The sequence below is a fragment of the Ambystoma mexicanum genome, chromosome 13, assembly GCF_040938575.1.
Source record: "Ambystoma mexicanum isolate Mex_15411 chromosome 13, UKY_AmexF1_1, whole genome shotgun sequence".
Classification (NCBI taxonomy): Eukaryota; Metazoa; Chordata; class Amphibia; order Caudata; family Ambystomatidae; genus Ambystoma; species Ambystoma mexicanum.
The window spans coordinates 3,344,194-3,363,425 of NC_090938.1; the positions used below are offsets into that span (position 1 = coordinate 3,344,194).

The 19,232-nt window shown below is 59.1% G+C and overlaps 1 protein-coding gene across 2 annotated transcripts in view; it reads right to left on the reverse strand.

Moving 5' to 3' along the window:
- The window catches only part of STRIP1 (striatin interacting protein 1), a 306,491-nt gene extending 291,990 nt beyond the window's left edge, over nt 1–14,501 (reverse strand). The window contains exon 1 of one of the 2 annotated variants that reach the window (XM_069632974.1): nt 14,233–14,501. In XM_069632974.1, coding sequence (XP_069489075.1) covers nt 14,233–14,364 — 132 coding nt within the window. In that variant the 5' untranslated portion in view covers nt 14,365–14,501. The remainder of the gene's footprint in view (nt 1–14,232) is intronic. The other variant, XM_069632973.1, reaches the window with a different exon arrangement.
- Between the last annotated feature and the right edge of the window lie 4,731 nt (nt 14,502–19,232).

Consider the following 19,232-nt stretch of genomic DNA (forward strand, 5'->3'; position numbering starts at 1 on the left):
GTCAGTGGCACTGCTTCTGATCGCACCCGTCAGTCTGTGGCACTGCTCCCGTCAGTCAGTGGCACTGCTTCTGCTCACACCTGTCAGTCAGTGGCACTGCTTGTCAGTCATTGGCCCTGCTTCTGCTCACACCTGTCAGTCTGTGGCACTGCTCCTGCACACTCCTGTCAGTCATTGGCACTGCTTCTGCTCACACCCGTCAGTCAGTGGCACTGCTCCTGTCAGTCAGTGGCACTGCTCCTGTCAGTCAGTGGCACTGCTCCTGTCAGTCAGTGGCACTGCTCTTGTCAGTCAGTGGCACTGCTCCTGTCAGTCAGTGGCACTGCTTCTGATCACACCTATCAGTCTGTGTCACTGCTCCTGTCAGTCAGTGGCACTGCTCCTGCACACTCCTGTCAGTCATTGGCACTGCTTCTGCTCACACCTGTCAGTCAGTGGCACTGCTTGTCAGTCATTGGCCCTGCTTCTGCTCACACCTGTCAGTCTGTGGCACTGCTTATGTCAGTCTGTGGCACTGCTCCTGTGAGTGGCACTGCTTGTCGGTCAGTGGCACTGCTCCTGTCAGTGGCACTGCTCCTGTCAGTGGCACTGCTCCTGTCAGTCTGTGGCACTGCTCCTGCACACTCCTGTCAGTCATTGGCACTGCTTCTGCTCACACCTGTCAGTCAGTGGCACTGCTTCTGTACACTCCTGTCAGTCATTGGCACTGCTTCTGCTCACACCTGTCAGTCAGTGGCACTGCTTCAGTCAGTGGCACTGCTTGTCAGTCATTGGCACTGCTTCTGCTCACACCTGTCAGTATGTGGCACTGCTCCTGTCAGTCAGTGGCACTGCTTCTGCTCACACGGTGGCACTGCTTCTGCTCACACCTGTCAGTCTGTGGCACTGCTCCTGTCAGTCAGTGGCACTGCTCCTGCACACTCCTGTCAGTCATTGGCACTGCTTCAGTCAGTGGCACTGCTTGTCAGTCATTGGCACTGCTTCTGCTCACACCTGTCAGTCTGTGGCACTGCTCCTCCACACTCCTGTCAGTGTCATTGGCACTGCTTCTGCTCACGCCTGTCAGTCAGTGGCACTGCTTGTCAGTCATTGGCACTGCTTCTGCTCACACCTGTCAGTCTGTGGCACTGCTCTTGTCAGTCAGTGGCACTGCTTCTGCTCACGCCTGTCAGTCTGTGGCACTGCTCCTGTCAGTCAGTGGCACTGCTCCTGTCAGTCAGTGGCACTGCTTCTGCTCACACCTGTCAGTCAGTGGCACTGCTCCTGTCAGTCAGTGGCACTGCTCCTGCACACTCCTGTCAGTCAGTGGCACTGCTCCTGTCAGTCAGTGGCACTGCTCCTGCACACGCCTGTCAGTATGTGGCACTGCTCCTGCACACTCCTGTCAGTCAGTGTCACTGCTCCTGTCAGTCAGTGGCACTGCTCCTGCACACTCCTGTCAGTCAGTGGCACTGCTCCTGTCAGTCAGTGGCACTGCTCCTGCACACGCCTGTCAGTCTGTGGCACTGCTTCTGCTCCTGTCAGTCTGTGGCATTGCTCCTGTCAGTCAGTGGCATTGCTCCTGTCAGTCAGTGGCACTGCTCGTGCACACGCCTGTCAGTCAGTGGCACTGCTCCTGCCTGTCAGTCAGTGGCACTGCTCGTGCTCGGCTCCTGCACACACCTGTCAGTCAGTGGCACTGCTAGTGCTCACGCCTGTCAGTCAGTGGCACTGCTCGTGCTCACGCCTGTGGCACTGCTCCTGCACACTCCTGTCAGTCAGTGGCACTGCTCGTGCTCACGCCTGTCAGTCAGTGGCACTGCTCCTGTCAGTCAGTGGCACTGCTCCTGTCAGTCAGTGGCACTGCTCCTGCCAGTCAGTGGCACTGCTCCTGCCAGTCAGTGGCACTGCTCCTGCACACTCCTGTCAGTCATTGGCACTGCTTCTGCTCACGTCTGTCAGTCTGTGGCACTGCTCCTGTCAGTCTGTGGCACTGCTCCTGTCAGTCTGTGGCACTGCTCCTGTCAGTCTGTGGCACTGCTCCTGCACACGCCTGTCAGTCAGTGGCACTGCTCGTGCTTGGCTCCTGCTCACGCCTGTCAGTCAGTGGCACTGCTCGTGCTCACGCCTGTCAGTCAGTGGCACTGCTCGTGCTCACACCTGTCAGTCAGTGGCACTGCTCCCGTCAATCACTGGCACTGCTCCCGTCAGTGGCACTGCTCCTGTCAGTCAGTGGCACTGCCCCTGTCAGTCAGTGGCACTGCTCCTGTCAGTCAGTGGCACTGCTCCTGTCCGTCAGTGGCACTGCTCCTGTCCGTCAGTGGCACTGCTCCTGCACACTCCTGACAGTCAATGGCACTGATCCTGTCAGTCAGTGGCACTGCTCCTGCACACTCCTGTCAGTCTGTGGCACTGCTCCTGCACACTCCTGTCAGTCAGTGGCACTGCTCCTGTCAGTCAGTGGCACTGCTCCTGCACACGCCTGTCAGTATGTGGCACTGCTCCTGTCAGTCAGTGGCACTGCTCCTGCACACTCCTGTCAGTCAGTGTCACTGCTCCTGTCAGTCAGTGGCACTGCTCCTGCACACTCCTGTCAGTCAGTGGCACTGCTCCTGTCAGTCAGTGGCACTGCTCCTGCACACGGCTGTCAGTCTGTGGCACTGCTTCTGCTCCTGTCAGTCTGTGGCACTGCTCCTGTCAGTCTATGGCACTGCTCCTGTCAGTCTATGGCACTGCTCCTGCATGCTCCTGTCAGTCAGTGGCATTGCTCCTGTCAGTCAGTGGCACTGCTCGTGCACACGCCTGTCAGTCAGTGGCACTGCTCCTGCCTGTCAGTCAGTGGCACTGCTCGTGCTCGGCTCCTGCACACACCTGTCAGTCATTGGCGCTGCTAGTGCTCACGCCTGTCAGTCAGTGGCACTGCTCGTGCTCACGCCTGTGGCACTGCTCCTGCACACTCCTGTCAGTCAGTGGCACTGCTCGTGCTCACGCCTGTCAGTCAGTGGCACTGCTCCTGTCAGTCAGTGGCACTGCTCCTGCCAGTCAGTGGCACTGCTCCTGCACACTCCTGTCAGTCATTGGCACTGCTTCTGCTCACGCCTGTCAGTCAGTGGCACTGTTCCTGTCAGTCAGTGGCACTGCTCCTGTCAGTCTGTGGCACTGCTCCTGTCAGTCAGTGGCACTGCTCGTGCTCACGCCTGTCAGTCAGTGGCACTGCTCGTGCTCACGCCTGTCAGTCAGTGGCACTGCTCGTGCTCACACCTGTCAGTCAGTGGCACTGCTCCTGTCAATCACTGGCACTGCTCCTGTCAGTCAGTGGCACTGCTCCTATCAGTCAGTGGCACTGCTCCTGCACACTCCTGTCAGTCTGTGGCACTGCTCCTATCAGTCTGTGGCACTGCTCCTGCCAGTCAGTGGCACTGCTCCTGCACACTCCTGTCAGTCTGTGGCACTGCTCCTATCAGTCTGTGGCACTGCTCCTGTCAGTCTGTGGCACTGCTCCTGTCAGTCTGTGGCACTGCTCCTGTCAGTCTGTGGCACTGCTCCTGCACTCCTGTCAGTCAGTGGCACTGCTCCTGTCCGTCAGTGGCACTGCTCCTGCACACTCCTGTCAGTCAGTGGCACTGCTCGTGCTCACGCCTGTCAGTCAGTGGCACTGCTCCTGTCAGTCAGTGGCACTGCTCCTGCCAGTCAGTGGCACTGCTCCTGCACACTCCTGTCAGTCTGTGGCACTGCTCCTGCACACTCCTGGCAGTCAATGGCACTGATCCTGTCAGTCAGTGGCACTGCTCCTGCACACTCCTGTCAGTCTGTGGCACTGCTCCTGCACACTCCTGTCAGTCAGTGGCACTGATCCTGTTAGTCAGTGGCACTGCTTCTGCTCACACCCGTCAGTCTGTGGCACTGCTCCTGTCAGTCTGTGGCACTGCTCCTGCACACTCCTGTCAGTCAGTGGCACTGCTCCTGTACACTCCTGTCAGTCAGTGGCACTGCTCCTGTCAGTCAGTGGCACTGCTCCTGCACACTCCTGTCAGTCAGTGGCACTGCTCCTGTCAGTCTGTGGCACTGCTCCTGTCAGTCAGTGGCACTGCTCCTGTCAGTCAGTGGCACTGCTCCTGCACACTCCTGTCAGTGGCACTGCTCCTGCACACTCCTGTCAGTGGCACTGCTCCTGTCAGTCAGTGGCACTGCTCCTGCACACTCCTGTCAGTCAGTGGCACTGCTCCTGTCAGTCAGTGGCACTGCTCCTGTCAGTCAGTGGCACTGCTCCTGCACACTCCTGTCAGTCAGTGGCACTGCTCCTGTCAGTCAGTGGCACTGTTCCTGTGAGTCTGTGGCACTGCTCCTGCACACTCCTGTCAGTCAGTGGCACTGCTCCTGTCAGTCAGTGGCACTGCTCCTGCACACTCCTGTCAGTCAGTGGCACTGCTCCTATCAGTCAGTGGCACTGCTCCTGCACACTCCTGTCAGTCAGTGGCACTGCTCCTATCAGTCAGTGGCACTGCTCCTGCACACTCCTGTCAGTCTGTGGCACTGCTCCTATCAGTCTGTGGCACTGCTCCTGTCAGTCAGTGGCACTGCTCGTGCTCACGCCTGTCAGTCAGTGGCACTGCTCCTGTCAGTCAGTGGCACTGCTCCTGTCAGTCAGTGGCACTGCTCCTGCACGCTCCTGTCAGTCTGTGGCACTGCTCCTGTCAGTCTGTGGCACTGCTCCTGCACTCTCCTGTCAGTCAGTGGCACTGCTCCCGTCAGTCAGTGGCACTGCTCCCGTCAGTCAGTGGCACTGCTCCCGTCAGTCAGTGGCACTGCTCCCGTCAGTCTGTGGCACTGCTCCTGCACACTCCTGTCAGTCTGTGGCACTGCTCCCGTCAGTCTGTGGCACTGCTCCCGTCAGTCAGTGGCACTGCTCCCATCAGTCAGTGGCACTGCTCCCATCAGTCAGTGGCACTGCTCCCATCAGTCAGTGGCACTGCTCCCGTCAGTCAGTGGCACTGCTCCCGTCAGTCAGTGGCACTGCTCCCGTCAGTCAGTGGCACTGCTCCTGCACACTCCCGTCAGTCAGTGGCACTGCTCCTGCACACTCCTGTCAGTCTGTGGCACTGCTCCTGTCAGTCAGTGGCACTGCTCCTGCACACGCCTGTCAGTCAGTGTCACTGCTCCTGTCAGTCAGTGGCACTGCTCCTGCACACTCCTGTCAGTCTGTGGCACTGCTCCTATCAGTCTGTGGCACTGCTCCTGTCAGTCTGTGGCACTGCTCGTGCTCACGCCTGTCAGTCAGTGGCACTGCTCCTGTCAGTCAGTGGCACTGCTCCTGTCAGTCAGTGGCACTGCTCCTGCACGCTCCTGTCAGTCAGTGGCACTGCTCCTGTCAGTCAGTGGCACTGTTCGTGCTCATGCCTGTCAGTCAGTGGCACTGCTCCCGTCAGTCAGTGGCACTGCTCCCGTCAGTCAGTGGCACTGCTCCCGTCAGTCAGTGGCACTGCTCCCGTCAGTCAGTGGCACTGCTCCCGTCAGTCAGTGGCACTGCTCCTGCACACTCCTGTCAGTCTGTGGCACTGCTCCCGTCAGTCAGTGGCACTGCTCCCGTCAGTCAGTGGCACTGCTCCTGCACACTCCTGTCAGTCAGTGGCACTGCTCTCAGTCAGTGGCACTGCTCCTGCACACGCCTGTCAGTATGTGGCACTGCTCCTGTCAGTCAGTGGCACTGCTCCTGCACACGCCTGTCAGTCAGTGGCACTGCTTCTGCTCCTGTCAGTCTGTGGCACTGCTCCTGTCAGTCTATGGCACTGCTCCTGTCAGTCTATGGCACTGCTCCTGCATGCTCCTGTCAGTCAGTGGCATTGCTCCTGTCAGTCAGTGGCATTGCTCCTGTCAGTCAGTGGCACTGCTCGTGCACACGCCTGTCAGTCAGTGGCACTGCTCCTGCCTGTCAGTCAGTGGCACTGCTCGTGCTCGGCTCCTGCACACACCTGTCAGTCAGTGGCACTGCTAGTGCTCACGCCTGTCAGTCAGTGGCACTGCTCGTGCTGACGCCTGTGGCACTGCTCCTGCATGCTCCTGTCAGTCAGTGGCATTGCTCCTGTCCGTCTGTGGCACTGCTCCTGTCCGTCTGTGGCACTGCTCCTGTCAGTCTGTGGCACTGCTCCTGCACACGCCTGTCAGTCAGTGGCACTGCTCCTGTCAGTCAGTGGCACTGCTCCTGCCAGTCAGTGGCACTGCTCCTGCACACTCCTGTCAGTCATTGGCACTGCTTCTGCTCACGTCTGTCAGTCTGTGGCACTGATCCTGTCAGTCTGTGGCACTGCTCCTGCACACGCCTGTCAGTCAGTGGCACTGCTCGTGCTCGGCTCCTGCACACGCCCGTCAGTCAGTGACACTGCTCGTGCTCACGCCTGTCAGTCAGTGGCACTGCTCGTGCTCACACCTGTCAGTCAGTGGCACTGCTCCTGTCAATCACTGGCACTGCTCCTGTCCGTCAGTGGCACTGCTCCGGCACACTCCTGTCAGTCTGTGGCACTGCTCCTGCACACTCCTGGCAGTCAATGGCACTGATCCTGTCAGTCAGTGGCACTGCTCCTGCACACTCCTGTCAGTCTGTGGCACTGCTCCTGCACACTCCTGTCAGTCAGTGGCACTGATCCTGTCAGTCAGTGGCACTGCTTCTGCTCACACCTGTCAGTCTGTGGCACTGCTCCTGTCAGTCTGTGGCACTGCTCCTGCACACTCCTGTCAGTCAGTGGCACTGCTCATGTCAGTCAGTGGCACTGCTCCTGTACACTCCTGTCAGTCAGTGGCACTGCTCCTGTCAGTCAGTGGCACTGCTCCTGCACACTCCTGTCAGTCAGTGGCACTGCTCCTGTCAGTCTGTGGCACTGCTCCTGTCAGTCAGTGGCACTGCTCCTGTCAGTCAGTGGCACTGCTCCTGTCAGTCAGTGGCACTGCTCCTGCACACTCCAGTCAGTGGCACTGCTCCTGCACACTCCAGTCAGTGGCACTGATCCTGTCAGTCAGTGGCACTGCTCCTGTCAGTCAGTGGCACTGCTCCTGCACACTCCTGTCAGTCAGTGGCACTGCTCCTGTCAGTCAGTGGCACTGTTCCTGTCAGTCTGTGGCACTGCTCCTGCACACTCCTGTCAGTCAGTGGCACTGCTCCTGTCAGTCAGTGGCACTGCTCCTGCACACTCCTGTCAGTCAGTGGCACTGCTCCTATCAGTCAGTGGCACTGCTCCTGCACACTCCTGTCAGTCAGTGGCACTGCTCCTATCAGTCAGTGGCACTGCTCCTGCACACTCCTGTCAGTCTGTGGCACTGCTCCTATCAGTCTGTGGCACTGCTCCTGTCAGTCAGTGGCACTGCTCGTGCTCACGCCTGTCAGTCAGTGGCACTGCTCCTGTCAGTCAGTGGTACTGCTCCTGTCAGTCAGTGGCACTGCTCCTGTCAGTCAGTGGCACTGCTCCTGCACGCTCCTGTCAGTCTGTGGCACTGCTCCTGTCAGTCTGTGGCACTGCTCCTGCACTCTCCTGTCAGTCAGTGGCACTGCTCCTGTCAGTCAGTGGCACTGTTCGTGCTCACGCCTGTCAGTCAGTGGCACTGCTCCCGTCAGTCAGTGGCACTGCTCCCGTCAGTCAGTGGCACTGCTCCTGCACACTCCTGTCAGTCTGTGGCACTGCTCCCGTCAGTCAGTGGCACTGCTCCCGTCAGTCAGTGGCACTGCTCCCGTCAGTCAGTGGCACTGCTCCCGTCAGTCAGTGGCACTGCTCCCGTCAGTCAGTGGCACTGCTCCTGCACACTCCCGTCAGTCAGTGGCACTGCTCCTGCACACTCCCGTCAGTCAGTGGCACTGCTCCTGCACACTCCCGTCAGTCAGTGGCACTGCTCCTGCACACTCCCGTCAGTCAGTGGCACTGCTCCTGCACACTCCTGTCAGTCTGTGGCACTGCTCCTGTCAGTCAGTGGCACTGCTCCTGCACACGCCTGTCAGTATGTGGCACTGCTCCTGTCAGTCAGTGGCACTGCTCCTGCACACTCCTGTCAGTCAGTGTCACTGCTCCTGTCAGTCAGTGGCACTGCTCCTGCACACTCCTGTCAGTCTGTGGCACTGCTCCTGTCAGTCAGTGGCACTGCTCGTGCTCACGCCTGTCAGTCAGTGGCACTGCTCCTGTCAGTCAGTGGCACTGCTCCTGCACGCTCCTGTCAGTCTGTGGCACTGCTCCTGTCAGTCTGTGACACTGCTCCTGTCAGTCAGTGGCACTGCTCCTGTCAGTCAGTGGCACTGTTCGTGCTCACGCCTGTCAGTCAGTGGCACTGCTCCCGTCAGTCAGTGGCACTGCTCCCGTCAGTCAGTGGCACTGCTCCCGTCAGTCAGTGGCACTGCTCCTGCACACTCCTGTCAGTCTGTGGCACTGCTCCCGTCAGTCAGTGGCACTGCTCCCGTCAGTCAGTGGCACTGCTCCCGTCAGTCAGTGGCACTGCTCCCGTCAGTCAGTGGCACTGCTCCTGCACACTCCTGTCAGTCAGTGGCACTGCTGTCAGTCAGTGGCACTGCTCCTGCACACGCCTGTCAGTATGTGGCACTGCTCCTGTCAGTCAGTGGCACTGCTCCTGCACACTCATGTCAGTCAGTGTCACTGCTCCTGTCAGTCAGTGGCACTGCTCCTGCACACTCCTGTCAGTCAGTGGCACTGCTCCTGTCAGTCAGTGGCACTGCTCCTGCACACGCCTGTCAGTCAGTGGCACTGCTTCTGCTCCTGTCAGTCTGTGGCACTGCTCCTGTCAGTCTATGGCACTGCTCCTGCATGCTCCTGTCAGTCAGTGGCATTGCTCCTGTCAGTCAGTGGCATTGCTCCTGTCAGTCAGTGGCACTGCTCGTGCACACGCCTGTCAGTCAGTGGCACTGCTCCTGCCTGTCAGTCAGTGGCACTGCTCGTGCTCGGCTCCTGCACACACCTGTCAGTCAGTGGCACTGCTAGTGCTCACGCCTGTCAGTCAGTGGCACTGCTCGTGCTCACGCCTGTGGCACTGCTCCTGCATGCTCCTGTCAGTCAGTGGCATTGCTCCTGTCAGTCTGTGGCACTGCTCCTGTCAGTCTGTGGCACTGCTCCTGCACACGCCTGTCAGTCAGTGGCACTGCTCCTGTCAGTCAGTGGCACTGCTCCTGCACACTCCTGTCAGTCAGTGGCACTGCTCCTGTCAGTCAGTGGCACTGCTCCTGCCAGTCAGTGGCACTGCTCCTGCACACTCCTGTCAGTCTGTGGCACTGCTCCTGCACACTCCTGGCAGTCAATGGCACTGATCCTGTCAGTCAGTGGCACTGTTCCTGTCAGTCTGTGGCACTGCTCCTGCACACTCCTGTCAGTCAGTGGCACTGCTCCTATCAGTCAGTGGCACTGCTCCTGCACACTCCTGTCAGTCTGTGGCACTGCTCCTATCAGTCTGTGGCACTGCTCCTGTCAGTCAGTGGCACTGCTCGTGCTCACGCCTGTCAGTCAGTGGCACTGCTCCTGTCAGTCAGTGGCACTGCTCCTGTCAGTCAGTGGCACTGCTCCTGCACGCTCCTGTCAGTCTGTGGCACTGCTCCTGTCAGTCTGTGGCACTGCTCCTGTCAGTCTGTGGCACTGCTCCTGCACTCTCCTGTCAGTCAGTGGCACTGCTCCTGTCAGTCAGTGGCACTGTTCGTGCTCACGCCTGTCAGTCAGTGGCACTGCTCCCGTCAGTCAGTGGCACTGCTCCCGTCAGTCAGTGGCACTGCTCCTGCACACTCCTGTCAGTCTGTGGCACTGCTCCCGTCAGTCAGTGGCACTGCTCCCGTCAGTCAGTGGCACTGCTCCCGTCAGTCAGTGGCACTGCTCCCGTCAGTCAGTGGCACTGCTCCTGCACACTCCCGTCAGTCAGTGGCACTGCTCCTGCACACTCCCGTCAGTCAGTGGCACTGCTCCTGCACACTCCCGTCAGTCAGTGGCACTGCTCCTGCACACTCCCGTCAGTCAGTGGCACTGCTCCTGCACACTCCCGTCAGTCAGTGGCACTGCTCCTGCACACTCCTGTCAGTCTGTGGCACTGCTCCTGTCAGTCAGTGGCACTGCTCCTGCACACGCCTGTCAGTATGTGGCACTGCTCCTGTCAGTCAGTGGCACTGCTCCTGCACACTCCTGTCAGTCAGTGTCACTGCTCCTGTCAGTCAGTGGCACTGCTCCTGCACACTCCTGTCAGTCTGTGGCACTGCTCCTATCAGTCTGTGGCACTGCTCCTGTCAGTCAGTGGCACTGCTCGTGCTCACACCTGTCAGTCAGTGGCACTGCTCCTGTCAGTCAGTGGCACTGCTCCTGCACGCTCCTGTCAGTCTGTGGCACTGCTCCTGTCAGTCTGTGGCACTGCTCCTGTCAGTCTGTGGCACTGCTCCTGCACTCTCCTGTCAGTCAGTGGCACTGCTCCTGTCAGTCAGTGGCACTGTTCGTGCTCACGCCTGTCAGTCAGTGGCACTGCTCCCATCAGTCAGTGGCACTGCTCCCGTCAGTCAGTGGCACTGCTCCCGTCAGTCAGTGGCACTGCTCCTGCACACTCCTGTCAGTCTGTGGCACTGCTCCCGTCAGTCAGTGGCACTGCTCCCGTCAGTCAGTGGCACTGCTCCCGTCAGTCAGTGGCACTGCTCCTGTCAGTCAGTGGCACTGCTCCTGCACACTCCTGTCAGTCAGTGGCACTGCTGTCAGTCAGTGGCACTGCTCCTGCACACGCCTGTCAGTATGTGGCACTGCTCCTGTCAGTCAGTGGCACTGCTCCTGCACACTCATGTCAGTCAGTGTCACTGCTCCTGTCAGTCAGTGGCACTGCTCCTGCACACTCCTGTCAGTCAGTGGCACTGCTCCTGTCAGTCAGTGGCACTGCTCCTGCACACGCCTGTCAGTCAGTGGCACTGCTTCTGCTCCTGTCAGTCTGTGGCACTGCTCCTGTCAGTCTATGGCACTGCTCCTGTCAGTCTATGGCACTGCTCCTGCATGCTCCTGTCAGTCAGTGGCATTGCTCCTGTCAGTCAGTGGCATTGCTCCTGCACACTCCTGTCAGTCAGTGGCACTGCTCCTGTCAGTCAGTGGCACTGCTCCTGCACACGCCTGTCAGTCAGTGGCACTGCTTCTGCTCCTGTCAGTCTGTGGCACTGCTCCTGTCAGTCTATGGCACTGCTCCTGTCAGTCTATGGCACTGCTCGTGCACACGCCTGTCAGTCAGTGGCACTGCTCCTGCCTGTCAGTCAGTGGCACTGCTCGTGCTCGGCTCCTGCACACACCTGTCAGTCAGTGGCACTGCTAGTGCTCACGCCTGTCAGTCAGTGGCACTGCTCGTGCTCACGCCTGTGGCACTGCTCCTGCATGCTCCTGTCAGTCAGTGGCATTGCTCCTGTCAGTCTGTGGCACTGCTCCTGTCAGTCTGTGGCACTGCTCCTGTCAGTCTGTGGCACTGCTCCTGCACACGCCTGTCAGTCAGTGGCACTGCTCCTGTCAGTCAGTGGCACTGCTCCTGCACACTCCTGTCAGTCAGTGGCACTGCTCCTGCCAGTCAGTGGCACTGCTCCTGCACACTCCTGTCAGTCATTGGCACTGCTTCTGCTCACGTCTGTCAGTCTGTGGCACTGATCCTGTCAGTCTGTGGCACTGCTCCTGCACACGCCTGTCAGTCAGTGGCACTGCTCGTGCTCGGCTCCTGCACACGCCTGTCAGTCAGTGGCACTGCTCGTGCTCACGCCTGTCAGTCAGTGGCACTGCTCGTGCTCACACCTGTCAGTCAGTGGCACTGCTCCTGTCAATCACTGGCACTGCTCCTGTCCGTCAGTGGCACTGCTCCTGCACACTCCTGTCAGTCTGTGGCACTGCTCCTGCACACTCCTGGCAGTCAATGGCACTGATCCTGTCAGTCAGTGGCACTGCTCCTGCACACTCCTGTCAGTCTGTGGCACTGCTCCTGCACACTCCTGTCAGTCAGTGGCACTGATCCTGTCAGTCAGTGGCACTGCTTCTGCACACTCCTGTCAGTCAGTGGCACTGCTCATGTCAGTCAGTGGCACTGCTCCTGTACACTCCTGTCAGTCAGTGGCACTGCTCCTGCACACTCCTGTCAGTCAGTGGCACTGCTCCTATCAGTCTGTGGCACTGCTCCTGTCAGTCAGTGGCACTGCTCCTGCACACTCCTGTCAGTGGCACTGCTCCTGTCAGTCAGTGGCACTGCTCCTGCACACTCCTGTCAGTCAGTGGCACTGCTCCTGTCAGTCTGTGGCACTGCTCCTGCACGTCAGTGGCACTGCTCCTGCACGTCAGTGGCACTGCTCCTGCACGTCAGTGGCACTGCTCCTGCACGTCAGTGGCACTGCTCCTGCACGTCAGTGGCACTGCTCCTGCACACTCCTGTCAGTCTGTGGCACTGCTCCGATCAGTCTGTGGCACTGCTCCGATCAGTCTGTGGCACTGCTCCTGTCAGTCAGTGGCACTGCTCGTGCTCACGCCTGTCAGTCAGTGGCACTGCTCCTGTCAGTCAGTGGCACTGCTCCTGTCAGTCAGTGGCACTGCTCCTGTCAGTCAGTGTCACTGCTCCTGCACGTTCCTGTCAGTCAGTGGCACTGCTCCTGTCAGTCAGTGGCACTGCTCCTGTCAGTCAGTGGCACTGCTCCTGTCAGTCAGTGACACTGTTCGTGCCGACGCCTGTCAGTCAGTGGCACTGCTCCCGTCAGTCAGTGGCACTGCTCCCGTCAGTCAGTGGCACTGCTCCCGTCAGTCAGTGGCACTGCTCCTGCACACTCCTGTCAGTCTGTGGCACTGCTCCCGTCAGTCTGTGGCACTGCTCCCGTCAGTCTGTGGCACTGCTCCCGTCAGTCAGTGGCACTGCTCCTGCACACTCCTGTCAGTCTGTGGCACTGCTCCTATCAGTCAGTGACACTGCTCCTGTCAGTCAGTGGCACTGCTCCTGTCCGTCAGTGGCACTGCTCCTGTCCGTCAGTGGCACTGCTCCTGTCCGTCAGTGGCACTGCTCCTGTCCGTCAGTGGCACTGCTCCTGTCCGTCAGTGGCACTGCTCGTGCTCGCTCCCGTCAGTCAGTGGCACTGGTCCCGTCAGTCAGTGGCACTGCTCCCGTCAGTCAGTGGCACTGCTCCCGTCAGTCAGTGGCACTGCTCCCGTCAGTCAGTGGCACTGCTCGGCACTGCTCCCGTCAGTCAGTGGCACTGCTCCCGTCAGTCAGTGGCACTGCTCCCGTCAGTCAGTGGCACTGCTCCTGTCTGCTACCCACCCCCGTCCTCCCTCACCTGCCATTCCTGTGCCATGACGTCATGCCCCGCTCCTAGTACCACCCCCACGCTCAGCAATGCCGTGACGTGATGCCCCGCTCCTAGTACCACCCCCACGCTCAGCAATGCCGTGACGTCATGCCCCACTCCTGGTACCACCCCCACGCTCAGCAATGCCGTGACGTCATGCCCCGCTCCTAGTACCACCCCACGCTCAGCAATGCCGTGACGTCATGCCCCACTCCTGGTACCACCCCCACGCTCAGCAATGCCGTGACGTGACGTCATGCCCCACTCCTGGTACCACCCCCACGCTCAGCAATGCCGTGACGTCATGCCCCACTCCTGGTACCACCCCCACGCTCAGCAATGCCGTGACGTCATGCCCCGCTCCTAGTACCACCCCCACGCTCAGCAATGCCGTGACGTCATGCCCCACTCCTGGTACCACCCCCACGCTCAGCAATGCCGTGACGTCATGCCCCGCTCCTAGTACCACCCCCACGCTCAGCAATGCCGTGACGTGACGTCATGCCCCGCTCCTGGTACCACCCCCACGCTCAGCAATGTCGTGACGTCATGCCCCGCTCCTAGTACCACCCCCACGCTCAGCAATGCCGTGACGTCATGCCCCACTCCTGGTACCACCCCCACGCTCAGCAATGCCGTGACGTCATGCCCCACTCCTAGTACCACCCCCACGCTCAGCAATGCCGTGACGTGACGTCATGCCCCGCTCCTGGTACCACCCCCACGCTCAGCAATGCCGTGACGTCATGCCCCGCTCCTGGCACCACCCCCACGCTCAGCAATGCCGTGACGTCATGCCCCACTCCTGGTACCACCCCCACGCTCAGCAATGCCGTGACGTCATGCCCCGCTCCTGGCACCACCCCCACGCTCAGCAATGCCGTGACGTCATGCCCCACTCCTGGTAAGCCCCCTCCTCCCCAGCTCCTCTGACTGGCTGCGGCTCCCCTCCCTCTCACCTCGGAGTCCTTGCGCTGGGTGCGGTTCAGCTCGCGGCCCTTGCCGGGCAGCAGTCCTCCTATGCCAGGCCCGGGCCCCAGGGTCCCCCGCAGCTTGTTGTTGACAATCAGCGGCCCTCCGCCGGGCTCCATCTTCCCCAGCGGCCGCCCTCCCTCTCTCGTGACATCAGCCCCAGACGCTTCCGGGCCGGTCTCTGCGTGTCAAGCCTCCTTGCGGGACTAGCGTGCGCGGCAAGCCTCGTTCTGGGGACGAGCGTGCGGTTCAAGCCTCCGCCTGAGTCCTCGTCACGTCACGCGCGCACATTTCATGAAGCTCCTGACTGGGTGGATTGCGCGCCAGGGCCGCCGACCGCGCCTGCGCACAGGGTGTCCCGCCACTGTGGCTCCACGTGGAAGCTGTGCCTGTAGGAGTGCAGAGCTGTGGAACTGAATCCACTCTGGCTCCACGTGGAAGCTGTGCCTGTAGGGGTGCAGAGCTGTGGAAATCCACTGTGGCTCCACGTGGAAGCTATGCCTGTAGGGGTGGCTGTAGAGCTGTGGAATTGTATCCACTCTGGCTCCACGTCGAAGCTGTGCCTGTAGGGGTGCAGAGCTGTGGAACTGTATCCACTGTGGCTCCACGTGGAAGCTGTGCTTGTAGGGGTGCAGAGCTGTGCAATTGTATCCACTCTGGCTCCACGTGGAAGCTGTGCTTGTAGGGGTGCAGAGCTGTGGAACTGAATCCACTGTGGCTCCGCGTGGAAGCTGTGCTTGTAGGGGTGCAGAGCTGTGGAACTGAATCCACTGTGGCTCCGCGTGGAAGCTGTGCTTGTAGGGGTGCAGAGCTGTGGAACTGAATCCACTGTGGCTCCGCGTGGAAGCTGTGCTTGTAGGGGTGCAGAGCTGTGGAACTGAATCCACTGTGGCTCCGCGTGGAAGCTGTGCTTGTAGGGGTGCAGAGCTGTGCAATTGTATCCACTCTGGCTCCACGTGGAAGCTGTGCTTGTAGGGGTGCAGAGCTGTGGATTGGCTCCACGTGGAAGCTGTGCTTGTAGGGGTGCAGAGCTGTGCAATTGTATCCACTCTGGCTCCACGTGGAAGCTGTGCTTGTAGGGGTGCAGAGCTGTGGATTGGCTCCACGTGGAAGCTGTGCTTGTAGGGGTGCAGAGCTGTGGAACTGTATCCACTCTGGCTCCACGTGGAAGCTGTGCTTGTAGGGGTGCAGAGCTGTGGAACTGTATCCACTCTGGCTCCACGTGGAAGCTGTGCTTTTAGGGGTGCAGAGCTGTGCAATTGTATCCACTCTGGCTCCACGTGGAAGCTGTGCTTGTAGGGGTGCAGAGCTGTGGAATTGTATCCACTGTGGCTCCATGTGGAAGCTGTGCTTGTAGGGGTGCAGAGCTGTGGATTGGCTCCACGTGGAAGCTGTGCTTGTAGGGGTGCAGAGCTGTGGAATTGTATCCACTCTGGCTCCACGTGGAAGCTGTGCTTGTAGGGGTGCAGAGCTGTGCAATTGTATCCACTCTGGCTCCACGTGGAAGCTGTGCTTTTAGGGGTGCAGAGCTGTGCAATTGTATCCACTCTGGCTCCACGTGGAAGCTGTGCTTGTAGGGGTGCAGAGCTGTGCAATTGTATCCACTCTGGCATGTGGAAGCTGTGCTTGTAGGGGTGCAGAGCTGTGGAATTGTATCCACTGTGGCTCCACGTGGAAGCTGTGCTTGTAGGGGTGCAGAGCTGTGGAATTGTATCCACTCTGGCTCCACGTGGAAGCTGTGCTTGTAGGGGTGCAGAGCTGTGGAATTGTATCCACTCTGGCTCCATGTGGAAGCTGTGCTTGTAGGGGTGCAGAGCTGTGGATTGGCTCCACGTGGAAGCTGTGCTTGTAGGGGTGCAGAGCTGTGGAACTGTATCCACTCTGGCTCCACGTGGAAGCTGTGCTTGTAGGGGTGCAGAGCTGTGGAACTGTATCCACTCTGGCTCCACGTGGAAGCTGTGCTTTTAGGGGTGCAGAGCTGTGCAATTGTATCCACTCTGGCTCCACGTGGAAGCTGTGCTTGTAGGGGTGCAGAGCTGTGGAATTGTATCCACTGTGGCTCCATGTGGAAGCTGTGCTTGTAGGGGTGCAGAGCTGTGGATTGGCTCCACGTGGAAGCTGTGCTTGTAGGGGTGCAGAGCTGTGGAATTGTATCCACTCTGGCTCCACGTGGAAGCTGTGCTTGTAGGGGTGCAGAGCTGTGCAATTGTATCCACTCTGGCTCCACGTGGAAGCTGTGCTTTTAGGGGTGCAGAGCTGTGCAATTGTATCCACTCTGGCTCCACGTGGAAGCTGTGCTTGTAGGGGTGCAGAGCTGTGCAATTGTATCCACTCTGGCATGTGGAAGCTGTGCTTGTAGGGGTGCAGAGCTGTGGAATTGTATCCACTGTGGCTCCACGTGGAAGCTGTGCTTGTAGGGGTGCAGAGCTGTGGAATTGTATCCACTCTGGCTCCACGTGGAAGCTGTGCTTGTAGGGGTGCAGAGCTGTGGAATTGTATCCACTGTGGCTCCACGTGGAAGCTGTGCTTGTAGGGGTGCAGAGCTGTGGATTGGCTCCACGTGGAAGCTGTGCTTGTAGGGGTGCAGAGCTGTGGAATTGTATCCACTCTGGCTCCACGTGGAAGCTGTGCTTGTAGGGGTGCAGAGCTGTGCAATTGTATCCACTCTGGCTCCACGTGGAAGCTGTGCTTTTAGGGGTGCAGAGCTGTGCAATTGTATCCACTCTGGCTCCACGTGGAAGCTGTGCTTGTAGGGGTGCAGAGCTGTGGATTGGCTCCACGTGGAAGCTGTGCTTGTAGGGGTGCAGAGCTGTGCAATTGTATCCACTCTGGCTCCACGTGGAAGCTGTGCTTGTAGGGGTGCAGAGCTGTGGATTGGCTCCACGTGGAAGCTGTGCTTGTAGGGGTGCAGAGCTGTGGAACTGTATCCACTCTGGCTCCACGTGGAAGCTGTGCTTGTAGGGGTGCAGAGCTGTGGAACTGTATCCACTCTGGCTCCACGTGGAAGCTGTGCTTTTAGGGGTGCAGAGCTGTGCAATTGTATCCACTCTGGCTCCATGTGGAAGCTGTGCTTGTAGGGGTGCAGAGCTGTGGATTGGCTCCACGTGGAAGCTGTGCTTGTAGGGGTGCAGAGCTGTGGATTGGCTCCACGTGGAAGCTGTGCTTGTAGGGGTGCAGAGCTGTGGAATTGTATCCACTGTGGCTCCATGTGGAAGCTGTGCTTGTAGGGGTGCAGAGCTGTGGATTGGCTCCACGTGGAAGCTGTGCTTGTAGGGGTGCAGAGCTGTGGAATTGTATCCACTCTGGCTCCACGTGGAAGCTGTGCTTGTAGGGGTGCAGAGCTGTGCAATTGTATCCACTCTGGCTCCACGTGGAAGCTGTGCTTTTAGGGGTGCAGAGCTGTGCAATTGTATCCACTCTGGCTCCACGTGGAAGCTGTGCTTGTAGGGGTGCAGAGCTGTGCAATTGTATCCACTCTGGCATGTGGAAGCTGTGCTTGTAGGGGTGCAGAGCTGTGGAATTGTATCCACTGTGGCTCCACGTGGAATCTGTGCTTGTAGGGGTGCAGAGCTGTGGAATTGTATCCACTCTGGCTCCACGTGGAAGCTGTGCTTGTAGGGGTGCAGAGCTGTGGAATTGTATCCACTGTGGCTCCACGTGGAAGCTGTGCTTGTAGGGGTGCAGAGCTGTGGATTGGCTCCACGTGGAAGCTGTGCTTGTAGGGGTGCAGAGCTGTGGAATTGTATCCACTCTGGCTCCACGTGGAAGCTGTGCTTGTAGGGGTGCAGAGCTGTGCAATTGTATCCACTCTGGCTCCACGTGGAAGCTGTGCTTTTAGGGGTGCAGAGCTGTGCAATTGTATCCACTCTGGCTCCACGTGGAAGCTGTGCTTGTAGGGGTGCAGAGCTGTGCAATTGTATCCACTCTGGCATGTGGAAGCTGTGCTTGTAGGGGTGCAGAGCTGTGGAATTGTATCCACTGTGGCTCCACGTGGAAGCTGTGCTTGTAGGGGTGCAGAGCTGTGGATTGGCTCCACGTGGAAGCTGTGCTTGTAGGGGTGCAGAGCTGTGGAATTGTATCCACTCTGGCTCCACGTGGAAGCTGTGCTTGTAGGGGTGCAGAGCTGTGCAATTGTATCCACTCTGGCTCCACGTGGAAGCTGTGCTTGTAGGGGTGCAGAGCTGTGGAATTGTATCCACTGTGGCTCCACGTGGAAGCTGTGCTTGTAGGGGTGCAGAGCTGTGGAATTGTATCCACTGTGGCTCCACGTGGAAGCTGTGCTTGTAGGGGTGCAGAGCTGTGGAACTTTATCCACTTTGGTCCACGCGGAAGCTGTGCTTGTAGGGGTGCAGAGCTGTGGAACTGTATCCACTCTGGCTCCACGCGGAAGCTGTGCTTGTAGGGGTGCAGAGCTGTGCAATTGTATCCACTTTGGCTCCACGCGGAAGCTGTGCTTTTAGGGGTGCAGAGCTGTGGAATTGTATCCACTGTGGCTCCACGCGGAAGCTGTGCTTGTAGGGGTGCAGAATTGTGGAATTGTATCCACTGTGGCTCCGCGTGGAAGCGGTGCCTGTAGGGGTGGCTGTGCTTGTAGTGGTGCAGAGCTGTGGAATTGTATCCACTCTGGCTCCACGTGGAAGCTGTGCTTTTAGGGGTGCAGAGCTGTGCAATTGTATCCACTCTGGCTCCACGTGGAAGCTGTGCTTGTAGGGGTGCAGAGCTGTGGAATTGTATCCACTGTGGCTCCACGTGGAAGCTGTGCTTGTAGGGGTGCAGAGCTGTGGATTGGCTCCACGTGGAAGCTGTGCTTGTAGGGGTGCAGAGCTGTGGAATTGTATCCACTCTGGCTCCACGTGGAAGCTGTGCTTGTAGGGGTGCAGAGCTGTGGAATTGTATCCACTGTGGCTCCACGTGGAAGCTGTGCTTGTAGGGGTGCAGAGCTGTGGAATTGTATCCACTGTGGCTCCACGTGGAAGCTGTGCTTGTA